Source organism: Heterocephalus glaber, unplaced genomic scaffold, assembly GCF_053883595.1.
Source record: "Heterocephalus glaber isolate CG9 unplaced genomic scaffold, H.glaber_assembly_v1.0 deba00000071, whole genome shotgun sequence".
In the NCBI taxonomy this organism is placed as follows: Eukaryota; Metazoa; Chordata; class Mammalia; order Rodentia; family Bathyergidae; genus Heterocephalus; species Heterocephalus glaber.
In genome coordinates this window covers 28,835,544-28,857,274 of record NW_028258137.1, presented here as the reverse complement: position 1 = coordinate 28,857,274, position 21,731 = coordinate 28,835,544, and the positions used below count along the sequence as shown (strand labels likewise).

Below are 21,731 nucleotides of genomic sequence, written 5' to 3'. Positions count from 1 at the left end.
TATGCCAGCACATCTGACTTGATGGACATGTCCTTTAAGGCTGTAAATTGTAATCTAATCCTTGTGCAAATCCTGCCTTGGACACATGCTTTCCTTCTCTTGGGTGGAGGACTAGCAGTGGAATTGCTGAACCTTTTTTAGGGTCTGTCAGGCTGTTTTACAAAATAATTGTAGGCCTTTCAGGCAGAACTTTTGGGTTCAGTTGCTTCACACTATTGTCAACAGTTGGTATTGTCCAGCTTCTAAATCATAGCCTTCCTAAAGAGTGTGAAGAGGTATCTCAGGGTGGTTTGAATTTAGATCTCTCTGAGAACTAATGGTGTTGGTTTTTTTTTCAGGTGTTTATTAACATTTTTATATCCTCTTTCATGAAGGAAAGTCTAGTATGTCAGAAATTTGCCCACTTAAAAAATCCAGTTTGTTTTTTTTTTTGGTACTGGGTTTTGAACTCAGGTCCTTGCGCTTTTGAGGCAGTTGGTGGAGCCACTGAGCTAAATGCCCAGCCCTCCAGTTGTCTTTTTAATTATTCATGGGTAAAAGTCTTTAAACCTTCTGGATACTCCTGCCTTTTGGCCTCTTTCAGGATGTTGTTTCCTTATCTACTCTAAAACACAATGAGCTGTCCTGGCCTCCGGAGCATGTGCACCACGGTGTTCATAAGGGTAAACTCAGTGTGAATCTGCCTCTCAGCCAGTGGTTAGCACCGTCTCATCCCCGTGTCCCAGTGAGGTTGGGCACCATGGCTCAGGCAGGCTCCAGTGCCCAGGCGTGTCACAGCCTGGACAGCTGCTGACCACAGACATGGCCCCATGCATAGGCACTGGTCCTGCCCCTAGGTGTCACACTGGGCACCATTAGCTGATGTGGGGTCAGATGCTGGGCCTGCCAATTCCACTGAGAAGTCCGGGCTCTGCCTTCAAAGCAATCTGAAATGTTAAGGTTGGAGTCGCCATTCTGAGTCCTGATGGGTCCTTGTCCACCTTTTCAGCTGACATTTGTGAACAAGTTTAATGTCCCTTGGTGCAGGCAGGGGGCTTGGCAGTTCTGTACTTACTGGTAAACAAGTTGCTACTCTATTCTAGACTCTTCTATCCACAGGTTTTGCCAGAAAGAAAGACTGAACACTGATCATACCCTACATGCAAAGGTCTGCTCTAAGTCTTTAATTAGTATTCACTAATTCAATGCTTCTAACAACTTGTCGTTATAGTGTATTATTATTTCTATAAAATACCTACAGTGTGAGCTGGGCATGGTGGTGCAGGACTGGAATCCTAGCTACTTGGGAGGCTGAGGCAGGAGGATTGTATGTTTTGAGGCCAGCCTGGGCAATTTAGTGAGATCCTGTCTCAAAATGAAACAAAAAGGGCTGGTCTGGCCTCAATCTCTAGGCCCTCATCACCAAATGAAAGATAAAAAAGAAAGGAACAACAGAAAAAGAGTACCTAGAATGTAAAAACTAATGTGTCCAAAGTCACCTATGTTCACCACCTTCCTCCAGAATTGTTTGGTGACAGTAATTTTCTCTTGGTTTGGCACAGGAATAAATCCTCTGCTTTCTTTTTTTTTTTTGATACTGGAGATCAAACTCAGGACCTTGTGCTGCAGGCGGCAGAACCACTGAGCTAAATCCTTGGCCCAAATCCTCTGCTTTCTAAGTGTGGCCATGGCCACAAGTGTGTTTCTGTTTTCTACTTTCACTCTTGGGCACACTTTCCTTTTGTCATTTAAGGTTTTTTTTTTTTTTTTTCTCTTGAAACTCCAGCTGCAAATACTTTTACTAATCACCCCAACAGAGCCCTTGACAGATGGGCATCAAAACAGATGGCTTCATAGGAAGGCAGTTATGGATAGGAGAAGGGAATCTGAACCAATCAGGAAGATGGGGCTCTTGGAAGCAAAATTTCTACAAAAGCTGAAACCATACCCTCTAGTCTCCCTTCGTACATTTTTTTCATACATGGAAGAGTCTTCCTGGGGGTGGAAACAATTTTTTAAACATCTGGAATGTTGAAAAGGAAGACAGAAGAACCCCAAAGCCTTGTCAATCAAATTCGGTTTTCTTTTGGCAAATGCAGCATCAGTGACAAATTGCCCAATTTGACATAACAATGTTGATAGATGTTGGCAAAGCTGTTTTTCAACCGCAGCAATGGCCATATGTATAGGATGGGTTCTTTTTTTTTCTTTTTCACTCCACAGCCAATATGTTTAATAACAAAACAACCAGATGTGTGAAGAAACCTACCACCTTCTCAATGTCACCTGACAGTCAGCTATTAATGATTAATGAGTGTGGGATTCATTCCAAGTCTCACCTCAAAAGGTTGGCAGTGAAGTTGATTAAGGACTTCTCTGGATAACTCCTTACTAGAGTTCGTGAGGGTTCTACATGAATGTCTGAGGGTTTCTTGATTATTTATTTATGCTTTTGTGGTTGACAGATTGAACCCAAGGCCTTGCTCATGCAAGGCAAGTTCTTTATCACTGAGCTACATCTGCAGACCACCACCCCCCTTTTTGAGATAAGGTCTTGCTAAGTTATCCATTCAGGCTGGCCTTCAATTTGTGACCCTCCCGTCTCAGCCTCCCAAGTAGCTGGGGTTATAGGGATGCGTCACCACACCTGGCTATTTCTGAGGCTCTCTTGGAATACAGCACACCGGCCATCATAGCAGAAGACTTGAAGGCAGGTGCTGCTCTTGCCCTGTGACCTTGTGTGCTCTGGGTAAAACATTGAAACTCTCTAGAGCTTAGCTTTTCCATGGTCCACAGGAAAATAAACCTGGCTCTTAGTGGATTTCAAGGTTCAGGTGAAAAAAAAGGTGTGAATCTGCTTTTCTTTATGAGGCATTTGACTGAGAAATAATTTCATCCCATACAATAAACAAATCCTAAGTGTGTAGCTGAATAGATTTTGGTGTATGTAATGTCCTGTGTTGACTCTCAGCTCAGCACACAGACTATTTCTGGCTCTCTCTCAAGTGTTCTCTGAGCCATTTGCTGGTCAGGACCTCCAAGGAACAATGATTCTCTCCTCTATCACCATACATTAACATTGCCTATACTTGGGCTTCGTATAAATAGAATTTCATAGAATTTCTTGTTTTGAGTCTGGTTTGAGTGCTCATAGTGGTTCATGACATCCATTTACAGTATACTGATGCAGCAGTTGGTAGTTTGTTCCCTTTTAGTCCTGAGTGGTATTCCATGACACAACCGTACCACAGTCTGCTTATCCATATATATCCTGGCCATTCCCAGTTTGGAGTTATTAGGAATAAAGCTGCTATACATATCGTTGTACACATGTCTTCATGAAAATGTGTTTTCATTTTTCTTGGGTAAATACCTAGTAGAAGAATGGTTAGGTCATAGAGTAGATAGGTGTTTAGCTTTCTTAGAAATTGCTTGTTTTCCTGCTAGGCAGGATGGCACATGCCTGTAATTCCAGCACGCTGGGAAGCTAAGGCAGGAAGATCATAAGTTCAAGTACAGCTTAGACAACTTAGTGAGACTCTGTCTCCAAATTAAATTTTTGGGGGGAGTACCAGGGTCGAACTCGGGTCCTTGTGCTTGTGCGGCAGGCAGTGGAACCATTGAGCTAAATCCCTGACCCTCCAAATTAAAAATTTTAACAGAACTGGGGATGTAGCTTAGTGCAAAGGTCCTCAGTTCAATCCCTAGTACTGTAAAAAAAATTATATATATATATATATATAGATCATATTTTTAAAAAAATATATCTTCATTCAGCTTCTCATCTTCAAACTGTGGCGCCCTCTACAGGGCAGGAAATATTACTATTACCTGAGGGAGAGTTGGAGCTTTGGGATAAGAGATCCCCTGGAGAGAATATCTTTAAGTGTCTCAATCTGTCAAGAGAACTGACTGAGTGCAAGGACTATGATCAGTTTTGCAGGGTAGGAGCTGTGTAGCTCCTTTGACTAGAAACATCTTCACTTCCCTTAGACAGGGTCCACATCAAGAATTCAGAGATGGAAATACCTGAGTCCTCGGTGAGCCACTGTATCATCCAACTCGATGCTCTCTTTACTGCTGGACTTCTAATTATGTGAGCAAATAAATTTCCTTATCACTAATTTACTTCCTCATTAATTATTTGTAATTCAGACATCCTGCCTGGCACCCCACAGCCCTCCACAGAGCCTGGACCTGCTGTCAGCATCCTTAACACCAGGCCTCCGGCAGATCCAACAATTGCCAGGAGCTGGTGTTCAAGCAAAAGTCTTTCTGGTACCTTTGATAATGTCAAGTCACCTTTCATGTAACTGAAATTCAACCCATATGAAGGGCAAAGTAAAAGCTTTCCTTTTAAGTTTTCAATGACTTTTGAAGAATATTGCTGATCGCTCAGCCACAGATCACACAGCTTTATGTAAGTTTCTGCCACCCACTAAGAAATCATCTCTGGCAGCAGCAGCTCAAGACAGGGGGCAATCAGTGGAGCTGGAGTCTGTTGCTAAAGACACATGTCTTGCTTTCCTGCCAGGTACAGGGAATTATGGGGGAATACCAAAGCAGTACAATAAGGTTCCAGGCTGTAAACAGTTGGAGGAAGAGAACCGATATAAATTCTGGGCCACAAAACTATTTCATATTCCCCACTAAAGGCATTTTAAAAACTTTTTATTGTAGTGTAATGAATAATATATGCATGGCAAAGTGCACAAATCTCAAATGTGCAGTTCAATAAATTTTTAAAAAGTGAACACACCCATGCACTCAGCATCTAGATTAAGAAACCGAACATTAAGAGACCTCAGACAGTTCCTTCATTCTGCTTAGCCAACAACCCCTTCCCACTTCAAAATAACCGCTATTCTGACATCTGTCACCATAGATTAGCTTTGTCTGATTTGAACTCTATATGAATGAAATCATACTTTTGTGCCTGGCTTCTTTCGCTTACCCTTATGTCTGAGATTCACTCATGCTGTTGTTTGGAGATGTAGTGCATTCTCTTTGTTATTGCAGTATTTTGTTACATGACCACAATGTAATTTATGTATCCTTCCTTCTGTTAATGGACTTTTGGTTGTTTCCATTTTCAGGCTAGTACAAATAATGGTGCTAACAACACTGAAATATTCACTCAAGTTAAATGAAAAGATGTTTACACAAAAACTTGTATGAGAATGTTCATAGTAGTTTTGTACTAATAACCCCAAACTGGAAATAACTCAAACATCCATCAAGATGAACTCATGAGCCAGGTGTGCTGGCACATACCTGTCATTCTACTACCGGGGAGGCTGAGGCAGGAGGACAGTGAGTTCAACGCCCACGGGGACTACAGAGTAAGACACTGTCTCAAAACAAACAAACAAACGATGAATGGACAAATACAGTGAGGTATATCCATACAATGAATACTATTCCTCAATAAAAAGGAATGAATTACTGATATAGATATCAACATGGATGAAAACAAAAATACATTGTATTGAACTAAAGAAGCTAGATATAAAAGATATAGTGTGACTCAATTTACATCAAATTCTAGAACAGGCAAAACTAAATTTTAGTGACAATGCAGAGCAGTGGTTTCCTGAGATACGTGTTATGAGGCCAGAGAGGAGACTGACCACAAAGGAACATGAGACTTTTCAGGATGATGGAAATGTTCTATATCTTGATTTTGGTGATGGTTGTACTGATATGTATGTGTGCCAGACATATCTACGTGCACTCTTAAAACAAGTGCATTATATTGTACATAAGTTATAGTCCATGAAAAAATGTAGTCATTCCAGTCTGGTGCATGTGTAGTAGTTTTTCATTGTGAATTCCATTTTCATCTTCTTGATGACTATGTTGAGACCTTTCCATACGCTTATTGGCTATTTGGATATTCTATCAGTCAGAGTTCTCCAGAGAAACAGATCTAATCGAATGTTCATGAAAAGAGATGGGATTATGAGGAATTGGCTCACACTGTTATGGAAGTGTGAAGATCTGCAGTCAGCATTCTGGAGACCTGGGAGACCCCACATAGTTGTTCTTGTTCCAGTCCGGTGGGCTGGAGACCTAGGCAGAACCACTGTTTCAGTGTGAGTGTGAAGGCAGGAGAAAGCACTGTCCCAGTTTGTTTTTGAAGTTTTTTTTTTTTGGTACCAAGGATCGAACTCAGGTCCTTGAGCTTGCGAGGCAGGTGGTGGGACCACCGAGTTAAATCCCTGGCCTGGCACTGTCCCAATTTGAAGCAGGTAGAAGGAATGGTGTTCTATTCAGCTTTTATTTTCCATTCAAGCCTTCAGTTGATTGGATGAGGCCCATCCACATTAAGTAGGCAAAAATGTGCTTTACTCAGTCTAACAATTCAAATGTTAAATTCTCCCAGAAACACCTTCAGAGACAGACTGAAAATGATGTTTGATGTTTGGCAACATGGTAAAACTGATACATAAAACTAACCATCACAGATACCCTCTTTAGTGAAATACTTGTTCAAGTCTTGGTTATTTCTAATTGGATTATCTTTTTCTTGATTTATAGGGGATATATATATATATATATATTCTAGATATGAGTTTTACATACATTTATTGCAAATTTAAACCAGTGGCTATCTTTTTACTTTCTCAATAATATAGTATTTATCTTTTCATTATGGTTGTTATAGCTCACGTCTAGATGTCCCCTCAAAGCCTCTTGCAGTCATAGGTGGGGCTTTTTCAGAGTTGGCTGAATCTAGACTGTGATTTATTCATGGTGCATTGCTAGCATTAAGGGTGCTAGGATTAAGGGGGATGATTACTAAATCAGTCCACTGATTAGTTTGACACCACCCTTATGCTAGTAGCCAACACAATATGAGGGATTTAGCTCAGTGGTTCCACCACCTGCCTCACAAGCCCAAGGTCCAGAGTTCCATCCCCGGTACCAGTAAAGAAAGAAAGAAAGAAATAAATAAATAAATAAATAAATAAATTTAAAAAATGGCAAAAAAAAAAAAAAAGACAGAAAGAGGCTTGTGTTGTTCCTTGCTTGCTTTGCTACCTTCTGCTTGCCATGAACTGTTTCTCCTCTGCAATGCCACCCTGCCTTGGAGCCAGCTGATTATGAACTGAAACCTCTACAAATTGTGGGTGAAAAAAACTTTTCCCCCTTTAACTTTGGGTGTCAGGTATTTTGTCTCAGCAATGAGAAAAGTAACTAAGACAATGGTTCATGGTTATTATATTTTATTTAAGAAAGGTTTGACAGTCTCAGAATCTCTAGATCATGAATTCTATGATCTTATCATTTATAAGCTTTATTATACTTTCTTTTACATTCAGATCTATCATTCATATGGAATTCATTTTCAGTATATGGTTTGAAGCAGAAATGACTTCTTTCTGCAAAGCCAGTAGATTTAATAGTGCTAAAAGTTTCACCTTTCTCCCCGAGTTTTTCTGAGCTAATTATATAAATCTGTTTCTGAACTCTCTATTGTGTTTCATTGTTTTATTTATCTGTCATGTACCAATATTATCCTTTCAAAATTACTACAGCTTTAAGTGAATCTTGATATCTTGAGGTACAATTCCCCCTTGCACTTTGTTTTTCTCTTTCTTTTCCTTCCTTTTTTTTTTTTTTTGGTACCAAGGATTGAACTCAGGACCTTGCGCTTGCAAGGCAGGCGCCAGAACCACTGAGCTAAATCCCCAGCCCTCTTTTCTTTCTTTTGGTGGCAGTGGAGGTTGAACCCAGGGGCTTCACACTGAGCTATATCCCCAGCCCTTTTCTTAGCTTTTGAGACAGGTCTCACTAAGTCACTAAATTGCCCAGGTGGGACCCAGTCTTGTGTACCACCATGCCTGGCTTGTTTTTATTCTTATTTTATTTTTTGTTGGTTTTTTTCTTTTTTGTTGGTACCAGGGATCAAACTTGGGACCCTGTGCTTGTGAGGCAGGCGCCGGAACCACTGAGCTAAATCCCGGGCCCTTGTTTTTATTCTTTAAGAATGTCTACAAGGTCCTAGGCATGGTGGCCCATGCCAGTAATACCAGTACTCTGGGAGGATGAGGCAGGAGGACTGCAAATTGGAGCTCAGCCTGCAGAACATACTAATTTAGTGAGACCCTGTCTCAAACAAAAAATTTAGAAAAAGGGCTGGGGATGTAGCTCAGTGTGGGAGCCCTGAGTTCAATATCCAGTACCATAAAAAACAAAAATTACAGAGCCAGGTGTGGTGGTGCACACCTGTAATCCCAGCACTTGGGAGGCTGAGGCAGGAGAATCATCTTGAGTTCGAGGCCAGCCTGGGCTACATAGTGAGTTCAGGGCCAGCCTGAACTACAAAGGGAGACCCTGCCCCAAAAAACAAACAAACAAAAAACTACAAGGAACATTCATGGTCTTTTGCATTTTCAGATAAGTTTCAGTTTTGGATAAGTTTGCATTACAGAATTTGATAAGGTTTGACTAGAATTGCACTGGTTCTATGGATTACTATAGTGCTTTCTTCTGTATTGGCTTTCTTCTCATGCAGGTTTTTCCCACATGGCTGATGAACAATTAAACAAACCTGTAAAAGGTTAATTTCAGGCAATTCTACAAAAACAACTTCACAGTTCTAATTGCACTGGTAAGGAGAACTGCTTGAACCTAACACCTTGGGAGTGACTTTTCTTTTCAGATGTTGAGGATCAAACCCAGGGCCTCACACATTCTAGGTAAGCACTTTACCACTGAGATACATCCCCAGCCCTGAGTGTATTTCCTAGACCTACCTGGGTCACAAACCCATCCCTAGACTAGCCACTGTGGGAAGAGCACTACTGTGCTCTGATTGAGTAGGCCTGAATCACAAGCCACCAATCAAAACACAAAGAGTAGGGGCAGGAAAGGAGTCAGAGTGCTGAATAGTAAATATTCACAAGAGACTCACTGTCTGGTAGTACAGTCTAGTGGATTAAATACACAGTCCATGTACTTAATGAGTTAAAATGAAGACTGGGAATGTCTGACAGCACTACAAGTCATCAGACAAGAGTCCAGGGGCTTGCATTTGTTTGATATGATCATACAAACAAAAAATGTAACACTATATACTTGGGATGTACACAATGCATGCAAAATCTGTTTCATACGTGGGATCCACCAAAGACTTCCTTTGACAAAAGGGTTCGTTAACCACTAAGGTGAAATGGGAGAAAGGACCCTGTCACCGAAAAGCTCCCTTTTAAGTAAGAAAGAACATGCAATTGCTAAATTCAGGGAGAATATGAGGTCTGACAGGGACCCTGAGCTTATCTCAGAACAATCCTGAGACAAAGCCACTTGGAAGATTCTGAGCTCAGTTGAAAATGATGTTTAAGCCAGGTGTAGTGGTGCATGCCTGTAATCCTAAAACTTGTCTCAAAGAAAAGAAAAGGATGTTCAAGAAACTCTTCTAAACTATATAGTTAATAGACAGTTAGAAACTGCTCCAGAAATTGCTTTGATGCAGTCCTTGCCATCAGGAAAAAGAAATTCCTGTCTTTGTGGCATATGGACAAGAACACAGTTCAAGGAATGGGGTTGGAGGTGAGTTCTAATCTCTCAAAGACAATTCTTTGGATTATGTACCTGGGTAAATATTGGGAAGCTTATGTTTGTTTTAATTCTTATGCAAACAAAACAAAGCAAATAAACCAACTGGATTAGTCAGCTTTCCCATTGCTGGACACAATACCCGACACCCACACTTATTGGAGAGAAGGTTTAATCTGCTCAGGGTTCAGTCTAAGATTGGATGGCTCCAAGGTAGGGACATCATGGTGGAAGGGCACAGAGAGCAAAGACAGTTAGTTCATGGTTGCCAGGAAACAGACCAGTGGAAGAGGACCAGAGGGGAAGGGGTGAGAGACCAGACATAGATCCCAAGGCCATGCCTCCCTGATACACCCAGGCATACCTGGCAGTGTGCTCCATCAATCTGAGGAGCGCATGCCAAAGCCAATCAAGTTGAAACCCCATCCTAAGTACCATACCAAGTTTTAGTGTATTTCATCTGATTATGGAAGTTATGCATGTTAATTTCATTGCAGAAACTTTGAAAAAAACACTATCTTTTAAGCACTCACTGGTTCTGCTGCCTAGGAGAGACACCAACACTACTTTAGCAATTCTATATCTTTCATGTGCTTTTTTTTTTTTTGGTACCAAGGATTGAACTCCCGTCCTTGCACTTGTGCAGCAGGTGGCAAAACCACTGAGCTAAATCCAGGCTTTCATGTGTTTTTTAACAGTTGAAATTATAGCTATATTGTTCTATATTTTTCTTTCTTTCATTTTTTTTTTTTTTTGTACTGGAGATCAAACTCAGGACCTCGAGCTTGTGAGGCAGGTGCGGTGCCACTGAGCTAAATCCCAGGCCCTATTCATATTTTTCATTTTTGGAAATTTTTCTATATTATTTAAAAATATTATTTGATACATACAAAAGTGTTCCTATGCATAGGGCCAGGGATTTAGCTTGGTGACACCGTGCCTGCCTCGAAAGCACAAGGTCCTGAGTTTGATCGCTGGTACCAACAACAACAAAAAACACTTCTATTTTCCCAGGTGGTCCTCCCATATCACTTCTTATCACTCTTAGAGATAATCACAATCTGAAATTTCCTCTTATTATGAATGTATCTATACATAAATATTATTTAGTTTTATTCATTTTTAAAACTATTAGACATTGAGTTCACACTATATTATCATTTTAATATCCTGTTACATCCACTAATGTTTCATACATGTTGTTTGTAGTGTAGCATACTCAGTTTTGTTTTGTTTTTTACTGCAATGTCATGTTGCATTGTGTAGTATCTCATGATTTATCTTTTGTGTTATTATTAGTGACTTGGCTTGTTTCCCTTTTTTGTATTGTGAAATTATGAACTGTGCTGTTATGAAGATTCTTTCACATTTCTCCTAATGCACACATGTAAGAGTCTCTCTTGGGCATGTATCTAGGAGTGGACATGCTGGGTTTTACAAGATGTAAAGATTCAGCTTTACAGGGTAAATACTGATTTTCATGTAGCAATGTTCATTTATCTATGTCATCAAAAATTCTTCTTTTCATAAAAAAAGGAAGGTAAAAGTATGAAATGTCATTTAGATGCAAGATTCTACTATCTTTCTAGATATTTTCTGATCACAGCAGGATCTGGATACATATTAGTAGCTTGAGGACAAGGCCATCATACATACTGTTAATCAGCACTGATCATTTTAGAGAACCCCAATATGGTGGTATGAGGTGCTAAAAATAAAGCCTAGGGCTGAGGATGTGTTTCAGTTGTAGAGTGTATGCTTAGTATGCAAAAGGCCCTGGGTTCAGTCCCTAGCATCAAACACAAAAATAAAATAAAACAAAATAAAAATGGACAGTAGTTGTTATAGACTGAATGTTTTTGTCCCCCCCCAAACTTATATGTTGCAATCTTACCCCCCCACCAGGTGATAATATTAGATAATATTAGGCAGAACCTTTGGTAGGTTATTAGGTCTTGAGAGTGGAGGCCTAACGAATAGACTTAGTGCCCTTATAAAAGAGACACTGGAGAGCTCCCTCACCCTTTCTGCCATGTGAGGTGATAGCAAGAAAGCAGGTGTCTACAAACCAAGAAGCAGGCTCTCACCAGTCACTGAATTCACAAGCACTTTGATTAGAACTTCCCAGGTTCCAGGACTGTGAGAAATAAATTTCTGCATATATGTCACCCAACTATGGTAGTTTGTTATAGGAGCCTGAACAGACTAAGATACTGTTAAAGTGCTAAAGACAGAATTTTAATCAGTAACATACTATTACAATAGGAAAGGGAGTCCAGTATGAACTGAACTCAACTTCGATTCGTACCCAGGTCAATGGGCATTTTAAATGGATAATAGGGGACTGAGGAAAGAGTGAATGGAGGCTCAGCACACTCAGGGAAGTGAAAGGTTACAAAAAGCAAGAAAGGGAGATGGCCCATGTGAAACCCATTTAGGCTATGAAGTGGTGCTTATTGAAATTAGCCTCCTGCTCTCCCATTGAGGCTGGGAGACAGGGACCCTCTCCTCAGATCCTGGCTGGAACAAAGAGTAAATTAATTTCTTCCCTCCCCTCCCCTCTCCTCCCTTCCCTTCCCTTCTTCCCTTCCCTTCCCTTCTCTTCTCTTTTCTTTCTATGTGCTAGGGATTGAACCCAGGGCCATGTACACGCTAGGCAAGCATTCTACTACTCAGCTAAATCCCCAGCCCTTTTTATTTTGAGACAAGGTCTTGCTGAATTTCCTAGGCTGGCCTTGAACTTGTGATCCTCTTGCTTCATCCCCTGAGTATGTGGGATTACTAGCTTGGGCCACTCCACCCATCTAGTAAATTGTTTAGAGAGAGCTGGGTTTTTTTCTGGGTTTTTTGGTACCGGGGATCATACTTGGGACCTTTTGCTTGCGAGGCAGGTGGCAGAACCACTGAGCTAAATCCTTGGCCCCTAGACAGCTGTTTTTTGAGGCAGGCATTTTAAGAAGGTTATGGACATCCTAGGGATGTGGCTTTGAGTGGTTAGAAACTAAGTCAGTAATTTGTTCTTTATAGGCCAAGGTTGGGGCCTAGTAGAGAAAAGGACCCAGAATTTGTCTATATTTTGGCCAAGGAGAGGATCTATTAGAGGTGAGAGAATGAGGGCAGTGAGAGTGGGGAAAGCAGTATCTCTTTTCTCTGCCACTGCTTACTGCTTTCCCTAGACCAGGAAAAAAATCTCCCTTTGGTCTTTTGACAGCCTAAGTCCTACTAGCCCTTAGGGTTTAGTTAAAGTTTCACTTCTTCCAGGAAGGCCTCTCTGACTTCTAACCTTTTAGACTAGATTAAGTTCCCTTAGCAGCCTTGCATAGTATTAAATAGTATTACAAACTGTTTGGATTCTTGCATTCACACTGGGTCATGAGGACTGGGCCTTACTCTTCTGTGGTACGTTGTGAGCATTAATGCATTTTGCATGAGTGGACACGCCACAAAGCTTAGTCCCAACACCTTTATGTACTGGACAAAGCTGTTCTCTCCTAGACCGTCTGTCTTGCCTACACTCCATTCTCTACCCAGAGCAGGAGGAGGATCTTTTGCAAATGTGAGTGAGCTCACTATTGTGGCTTTCCATTTGCAGTAAAGAATAACTTCAACTTTCTGGCCATAGCCTAAAGGACTTGCCAAGTTTGGCCCTAGTTCACTGTGAGTTACCTCACCTGTCCTCTCTCACTGACTTCCAGCGATGGTCTCGTCTTTCTGTTCTCCAAATGGCATGCTTATTTCCTCTCAGCCTTCACTCTTGGTCCCTCTGTATGTAATGCGCCACAGCCAGGAGTTAGTAAATCCGACCCTTTCTCAATCTTTAATTTCAGCCTGGCTCTCACCTCCTCAAAGAGGTCCCTAGCCACCCAAACATTCTCCCATCACTCTGCTTTCTTCTTCATAGGTCTCCTTACAAACTGTAGTTATTTATTGTTATTTTGTTTCTCCTCCAGCCAGGGAATTCCATGACATCAGGGATCTCCTTTGTCGTGACGACACTGTGTCTGCAGCGCCTAGAATCAGGCCTGGAACTAGGATGGTGCTCAGGAAGGGGTAAGAAATCTCCTTACCCACCTGGGACTGTGGAATCGCTTGCTTCCTTGCTGCAGCGTCAACTCTAACCAAGGGGGCGGGGTAAGGGCGGTAGCCTCCTGTTGCAGGGATTGACAGCCCAGCCTCCTGCCCCGCCTCAGGCCCCGCCCTTGTCCTTGTCCTTCCCCCACTGGTCTCCATAAAGTTAATTTGGTGGCGTGTCGCGCGGGGGCTTCTGGGAGCGGCCCGCTTCGACCAATCAGGAAGCGCGGGCGAGCGGCGCGAGAAGCGGCGGCCCAGTTCTCAAGCCGGTACCTGGGCAGCGGGTACGGTTCTAGGGCTAGGTAAGCGTGTGTGTTTCTGGTCACCGTCGCGTCTTTCAGATCTGGGGCTTGTCCTTAGACTCGAGACCTCGAGGCGAGGCGGAGTTCCGGCCCCATTCTTGGAGCCATGTGGCTCACACTTCTGGTTCTCCTTATGGCAGCCGGGCACGCCTGACGCCGGCAACCGAAGGTGTTATCCAGCCGCCCGCCTTACAGTGACGGGCTGCGTCTTCCGGTCTTCCGAGTGTCGTGTTTGTCAGTGCAGTGTCTTGGCCCCCCGACTCCTCCCACCCCAGCGTATCGCTGTGCCGCGGCGCGCCACGCCCCTACCTCCACTCACCCCCACCATCCTTGGTGAAAGCTTCAGTGCTTACCTGACCACACCCGCAAGCCCCTCTCGTGTCCCGCCCTCTCTGGGGGAGCCTTTTACCCGCCGAGGGTAGGGTTCTTTGGGCCGCGGGAATACGACCCCCTGAGCCCCTGTCAGCCCTGTGGTTGTCTTCTGCACTAACGTCCAAGGGGACGCTAATGGTTGGAACTCTAAAGGTTGGAGCTCACCTTTCTGGGAGCTCACTCTGCTTTCTGTCCTCTGTAAAGGCGAGGCCCAAGTGTGCTGAGGTCCCTTTTACCAAAACTGTGGGTTGACCCCATGGGTGTTTGGTCAAAGTTTGAATGACTCACTGCTCCGAATTTGCTCATCTGCTGGGAGAGGGAAGCTTTTTGCTTTATTGTTTTTTGCGGGTTTTTTTTTTTTTTTTTTTTTTTGCCAAGGTGTCTATCCTACTCTGGAGGGCATGGGAGAATAGATACTTTATTCATTCACCAATGTGCGGTGTTTTTTGTTTTAATTTTGATTTTTTTACTCTTGGTGATCTCATTGAGCTTTGGCAACCTAACATCCCATATTTCCAGCCTAGGCCTCTTCTTGACCTTTATCTATCTGTGGACTTAGTATCTCCACCGAGATGGTGGATTTGGGGTTCAAACTGAATATAGCACTAGCAAGCTCCCTCTCATCTCTTTACTCAAGCTCCTCCTCACACCATTACTATTTTTCTCGTCTCAATAATATGAAAAGGTTTGGCCAATAATCTTTGAATTGTCCTTCACTGCTCTCAAGTCCACATCCAGTGCTTTCTACCCTGAGCCAAGTCACCACCGCCTACACCTGGATTATTGAAATAGTTTCCTATCTGTTCGCCCTTGCTTCCACCTTGGCATAGCAGCAAAGCAATCTTTTTTTTTCTCCTCGGTACTGGGGATTGAACTCAGGACCTTTCGCTTGCCAGGCAGGCTACACTGAGCTACATCCCTGGCCCTAAAGCAGTCTTTTAAAACACACATCATCAGATCATATTTTCTCCTTTAAAAATCTTCCAGTGGTTCCCCATCTTAGTAACAGTGTGCTATATAGGTTTATATAATCTGATTTGCTATGACTGTATCAGTTACTGCTGTCCTCCCCTTCTGCTGTCAGATATGCTTTGGTTCAGGGCCTTTGTGCTTGCAGTTCAATATCCATGTTGCTTGCTCTCTCACTTTCAGGTTTTTAGTGAGCCTTTGCTCACTTCCTGTCTTCATTGCTTTAGTCCTTTGCACTTACATTTTATTTATCTTGGTATCGTTTGTCTTTCCCCTCTGAATATGAGCAGGAGTATTTTTAAATGTTTCATTCTGTGACATACGTGCAGCTCCTAGGCCTGGCACAAGTAGTTGCTCACTAAATAGGAATGAGTGTTCCTGGCACTGTTGTAGGCTTGGAAATTCATTATTGAATGAGACAGGCCTGTCCTCATTGAAGAGATGTTCCTATGGACAACACCAGAGCAATAAACACACACATATAAAATGTGGTATCAGCTGTTTTAAAAGGATGATAGGGCTATTTGAGCTTTTAAAAATTGTTTTGATTTTTATTGGTACACGTTTGTGGTACATAATGATTGCATTCCTGTGGGGAGTTGGTACATTCTGTCAACCCTATCCTTGTCTCTTGCAATTCTTTTTCACTGACACCCCCCCCCCCCTTCCTGGTCTTCTTCCCTTTTGCAAAAGATCTACCTACTTTCTATTATCTGTCTTTTATTTTGCTCTTTACATTTTAAGTTTCTCTTGTAAGAGGAACCATGCACTATTAATCCTGTGTGTCTCATTTATTTCACTTAACATTATGGTCTCAAGGTGCATCCATTTTCCTACAAATGACTCAGGTTTGTTCTTTATTGCAGAGTAGTACTCCATTATATATAAATACTAAATTTCCTTTATCCATTCATGTATTGATGAACATAAAGGCTGCTTCCAAGATTTATTATGCTGCTATAAACATGGATATACATGTATCATATAATGTCTTTACTTCAGGGAGATACATAGAAATGGAAATTCTGTTTTTAGTTTTTTGAGGAATCTCCATACTAATTTCCAAAGTGGTTATATCAGTTTACATTGCCACCAATAATGTAGAACAGCCCCTTCTTGCTCCAGGCCTCACTAGCATTTGTTATTGTTTGATTTTTGATGATAGCCACTCTTTCTGGAGTAAGATGTAGTCTCAGTATGTTTTAATTTGCATTTCTCTGTCTCTCTTTGTTTTTGTTTGTGTGTGTGTGTGCATGTGTGGTTTTATGAGACAGGGTCTCACTATATAGTAGTTAAGGGTGGCCTTGGACTTAATATGTAGCCCAGGCTGGCCTTGAAATCACAGTGATCCTCTTGCCTCAGCCTCTAGAGTGCTGGGATCACAGGTGTGTGCTACCATGCCTGGCTTCATTTCTCTAATGGCTAGAGATGTTGAACATTTTAAAAATGTATTTATTGAAAAAAATGTATTTATTGGCCATTTATACTTGTGAGAAATGTCTATCCATTTCAGTTGCCCGTTTTTTGATTGAGTTATTTATTTATTTATTGGCTTTTTGAGACAGAGTCTCACTGTAGTTTCAGGCTGACCTTGAACCTCATTATTTAGCTCAGGCTGGTCTCAAACTTGCAGTGATCTGCCTCAGCCCTTTGGGTGCTAGGATTACAGGCATGTGCCACCAAGACTGGCTATGATTGGGTCTTTTATTTTGAGGGGTCTAATTTTTTAAAGTTCTTTATACTGTATAGTCTAGCTATTAGTCCTCTTCCCAAGGAACAGCTGGCAAAAATTCTGTTCCATTCTCTAGGTTGTCTCTTTATTCTGTTGGTTGTTTGCTGTGCAGGAGCTTTTTGATATGGTCCATTTGTTGATTCCTGATGTTATTTCTTGTGCAATTGAGGTTCTGTTTAGACAGAACCTGTGCCTTCAAGAGTGTTTGGGTTTGTTGTTGTTGTTTTGAGATGTGGTCTTGCTATGCAGTTTAGGCTGACCTTGAACTTACTGTGTAATCCAGGATGGCCTCAGACTTGTGGCAGTCCTCTTGCCTCAGTCTCTCAAGTGCTGGCATTACAAGTGTGTGCCACCATACCTACCTTCTTCAAGAGTTTTACCTGTTTTATTTTATTTTCCAGCAGGTTGTTTCTATTTTAACATTTAGACCTTTGATCCACTTTGATTTTAGTTTAGTACATAATGAGATATGTGGGTCTAAATTCAGCTTTCTGCAGTTGGGTAGCCAGTTTCCGCAGTACCATTTGTTAAAGAGGCTATCTTTTTCTCCAGCATAGGTATTTTGTACCCTTTGTCGAAAATGAGAATTAGATAGCTGAACATGCCTGGGGTTGTTTCTGCATCCACTTGATCCACATGTCAGGATAGGGATATTTGAACATTGACCTGATTGAAAGGAGAGAGCAAGTCCTAGGACTGTTAGAGAGAATTTCTGGCAGGCAGACAGCAAATGCAATGACCTTGAGATGTGAGTAGTTGGAGGTGTGGTGAGCTTCAGTGCCTGAACCTGCTCTTAATGAACTGAAGTAAAAAACAAGGTAGAGGGAGACAGATGTGCCTAGGATTGGTCAGAGCAAAGATGTAAAGGTAAGAGGGCTCAAGATGTGTACAGGGAATGGGTCACTTTAATTAAGTTCCTATTATGTTCCAGATTTAGTGGCTGAGGATTCAGAATTGAGCATCTGTGGACTTTATAGAAATTTGCCTTGTAGACAGGAAGACATGCTGTATATGGGAAGAAATTATCATAATTAGTCCACTAGGGAAAAAGAATATGGAAAGTTCAGAGTAGTGAGGCAGTGAAATTGTGCCAGCTGACTTTAGAAAATATATATTAATTCCCCACGTGACAGGGTGCGTATTATGTTATAACAGAGTTTGCACACTGGAGTGTAAGGGGAAGAAACGCATGAGGCACCTCAAAGAATAAAGAATTGCTAGGCATAGTGGAGGAAGGTGGGTGACTGTATGTTTTGTGGAGGGCACCCTGTGTAGCTGTGCCCAATGCATGAGCACTCCTGTCTGTAGAGGATGGAAGGTGCCCCCGGATGGGATGGGGTAAGGCAGTGGGAAATTTCAGAAAGACCTCTCTGGCCATGGGGAGAATGGGTCAGAGGAGCAAGAAAGCTTAGACTGTTGATGTAGCCTGTAGAAAAGCAAAAGTGTCAGAGCAGAGGCAAGAGATGAGGGTGTGACTTTGATTTCAGAAGTAGACCTGGAGAACGGCTGGATGTTGGAGAATTGGAAGGGGACCTGAGTGGTCCTCATTGGAAGGTGGTTTCTGCCTGAATTGCCTGTGAATTGTTATACCAATACAGATGAGGAACCCAGGAGGAAATGGTGGTGTTAATGGCTGAGAGAGAAGTAATGAGTTTGGTTTGGGACATGTGTGATTTGAAGCATCCATTATTCAGCCAGGTATAGATGTCAGATGAATAGTTGGAAATATTGGTTCAGAGAAAGAATTGGGCTAGACAAAGAGATATGGGAATCATAGTTGTTTTGATAGATGGGAGCCCTCCTAGTTAATTTGTTTTTCTTATAATAAGGTCTGTTAATAACTATATTCTTTCTCTCCCAAATAGCCTAAATTTTGAAATGTTTTGTAGCTTTACACTTTTTGTAACTCTACTAATGCCCTCAAATAGTAGCTAAATCCTCAGTGCTCATGCTAACTACCCGAGTAACCTTACTCAAACCTTTCTAAAAATGTCTACTGACCATCTTCCTTTCTTCATTTAACAAATATTTATGGAGCGTCAGTGGTGTGCTAGGTATTATTTGTTCAGTGTACTCAGAATGCTGCGATGGACAAACCAGACAAAATTCCCAGATTCAAGGAGCTTATGTCTGCCTGGAGACAGGTGCTAAATGAATAAACAAATGGACCTATGAAGCACAGCATTGACAAGGGCTTCTGAGGAGAAAAAAGGAAAGTGTAACAGAATGGATAGTGGGACTGCTTTAGTTGGGGTGTTCTATGAAGCTTCTTTAAAAAGATCTGTGAACCAGAGCTGAATGAAGTAAGGGTGTGAGCATTGTCGATATTCACCATTGTATTCGCTTCTTGGCACTTCTTGGCTTTTTGGCTAAGATCAAGTGAGGGCGGGGGATTTAGCTCAGTGGTTCCTCCACCTGCCTTCAAAGCACAAGGTCCCAAGTTCGATCCCCAGTACCAAAAAAAAAAAAAGAAGAAGAATAAGATCAAGTGATATTCACCTTTGTAGATACTCTGAGGAAGTATTTAGAATATTTGAAGAGCCAGGGGCTGTGGCTGAAGCAGGCAGTCACAGGGACAAGTGGTAACAAGGGGTTGGGGCAGGGCACAGATTATGGAGGCTTCACAATACAAGGTAAGGACATTAGATTTTAGTCTGAGTGATGGGAGCTACTGAAGGGTCCAGTCTTTTCAACGACTCATTTCCACTGCTGTGCAAAGAACAGATGGGGAAGGAGAAAGAGGACAAGATAGGAACAGGAATACCAGCAAGGAGGTTGTTTTTCCCCGTGATATACATGTGAGTGCTTTGGACCAGAGCAATAGTGGTGGATGAGACAATAATGTAATGAAATATGAAAGATAAAAAGAGGTCAGTGACTATGCTTGAGCAACTTGGAATGTGAAGGTAGCATGTACTGAGATGAGGAAGACAGGGAATAGAGCAGGTTTGGACACCAGAGGGTTGCCTTGAGGGTGACTTTAGATTATACAAATAGAGCTAATGGCAGGCACTCACCCATAGCCAGAGCTCAGGAGATGATGGCTGTTATGTTACTCCCACTGCCATTGATAAGAAATTTCCCACTGCTGAAATGAATGGAGTAGAAAGGAGTTTAGGTGGGGGGAATTTTATTTTTTTAATTAAAATTTTTTTTTGTGCTGGGGATTGAACTCAGGACCTTGTGCTTGCGGCACAAAGCTAAATCCCTGGCCCAGTGAGGGGAATTTTTTTTTTTTTTTTGGTACCAGGGATCGAACTCGGGACCTTCCGCTTGTGAGGCAGGCAATGGAACCACTGAGCTAAATCTCCGGCCCTCAGTGAGGGGAATTTTAATAGGATGGTCTGGAGTAAAATCATTTGGTAAGTGTATTCTTCCATTTTGGGTAACTATAATGAAATACCAAGGGCTGGGGATTTAGCTCAGTGGCTCTGCTGCCTGCCTTGCAAGCTCAAGGACCCGAGTTTGATTCCTGGTACCAAAAAAAAAAAAAAAAAAAAAAAAGAAATACCAAGGATTGAGTACTTTATGAAAGAAGAGGTTTCTTTAGCTCTGGAGACAGAATGTCCAAAAATCAGGCAGCCCCTCATTGATTCAACACTTTGTTGTGTTGTGGCCTTGTGTATGGCACCATGGTGGGAGCCCTGGGAGCCCGTGAAAGATGGAGAGATCAGATGATAAGACAGGAAGCCAGAGAGTTGGAAGGGCCTCCCACTAGGGCCCCAGTACCTCTTAACATCCCCACACTGGGGGAGAGTTTCCAACACATGAACTCTTGGAGACATACTTAAACCATATCTAAACAATAGTTGTTGATGAGACTTGAATTGGTAGTAATAAAAACAGCTAATATTTATTGAAGGTTACTGTGTGGCATGGGAGGGAAGTAGGTATTTTTCCATTTTACAGAGAAGCTCAGAGAGAATAATTACGTGCCCCAAGCCACCCAACTAATAAGTAAAAGATCTGGCTAGGACTTGGATACGGTGGAAGCTTGGGGAGATGTTTATAGGAAAAATGGCATGAGCAAGAGTACAGAGCAGGAAATGTACAAGGATGGTCAGAAACAGTAAATCAGGTGACTAGTACACAGGATCAAAAGTAGTATCTCAGGCCGGGGATTTAGCTCAGTGATTCATAAAGAAAGTGATGTTGGAAAGATTGTGGTGGCTGCAAAGAACTGGGTGTTGTGGAGTGGAGGGGCCAGAGGAGGGAGCATCTCCGTAGGATTCAAGCTTAAAGGAACAGAGACCTGGCCTTGTGTGATAATGAGGGGGATGAAAGCCACGGTTACAGGTCATTGCCAGAATGTAAGTATCCTCTGCTTAAGTTTGTTCAGTTAATAAGAGCTTTGATATGTTTGGAGAACGAGGATTATGTTTTCTGAATCAATAGAATCTGGTTTCAGGGTTTTTGTTAGGGAGTATCCTTGGTTTGGATAAGGAGGAATACTTAACTTGATTGTTCTCAAATTGTATCTCCTTGTTTTCTTGCTATGTTAATGTTATGTATCTTCCTATGCCTTCTAAAAATTATCTGTTAACAAACTTTGTTTCGGTACTGGGGATGGAACTCCGGCCCTTGCGCTTGCGAGGCAGGTGGCGGCACCACTGAGCTACATCCCTGGCCCAGTTAACAAACGTTTAAGTGTGCAGCTCAATGAATTTTTATGTAAGTATTCACTCATATGACCACTATTTATATTGAGACTTGGAACATTTCAAATATCCAGCATTTTTGTG

The 21,731-nt window shown here is 42.0% G+C and overlaps 1 protein-coding gene across 4 annotated transcripts in view; it reads left to right on the top strand.

Annotated features, from left to right (window-relative positions):
- Positions 1–21,731, top strand: part of Nup93 (nucleoporin 93) — a 138,161-nt gene that overhangs the window by 6,216 nt on the left and 110,214 nt on the right. The window contains exon 2 of one of the 4 annotated variants that reach the window (XM_021257019.2): positions 13,494–13,593. In XM_021257019.2, coding sequence (XP_021112678.1) covers positions 13,506–13,593 — 88 coding nt within the window. In that variant the 5' untranslated portion in view covers positions 13,494–13,505. Of the gene's footprint in view, positions 1–13,493; positions 13,594–13,758; positions 13,917–17,712; positions 17,857–21,731 lie in introns of those variants that run through there. The other 3 variants (XM_004843201.4, XM_087184373.1, XM_004843202.4) reach the window with 3 other exon arrangements.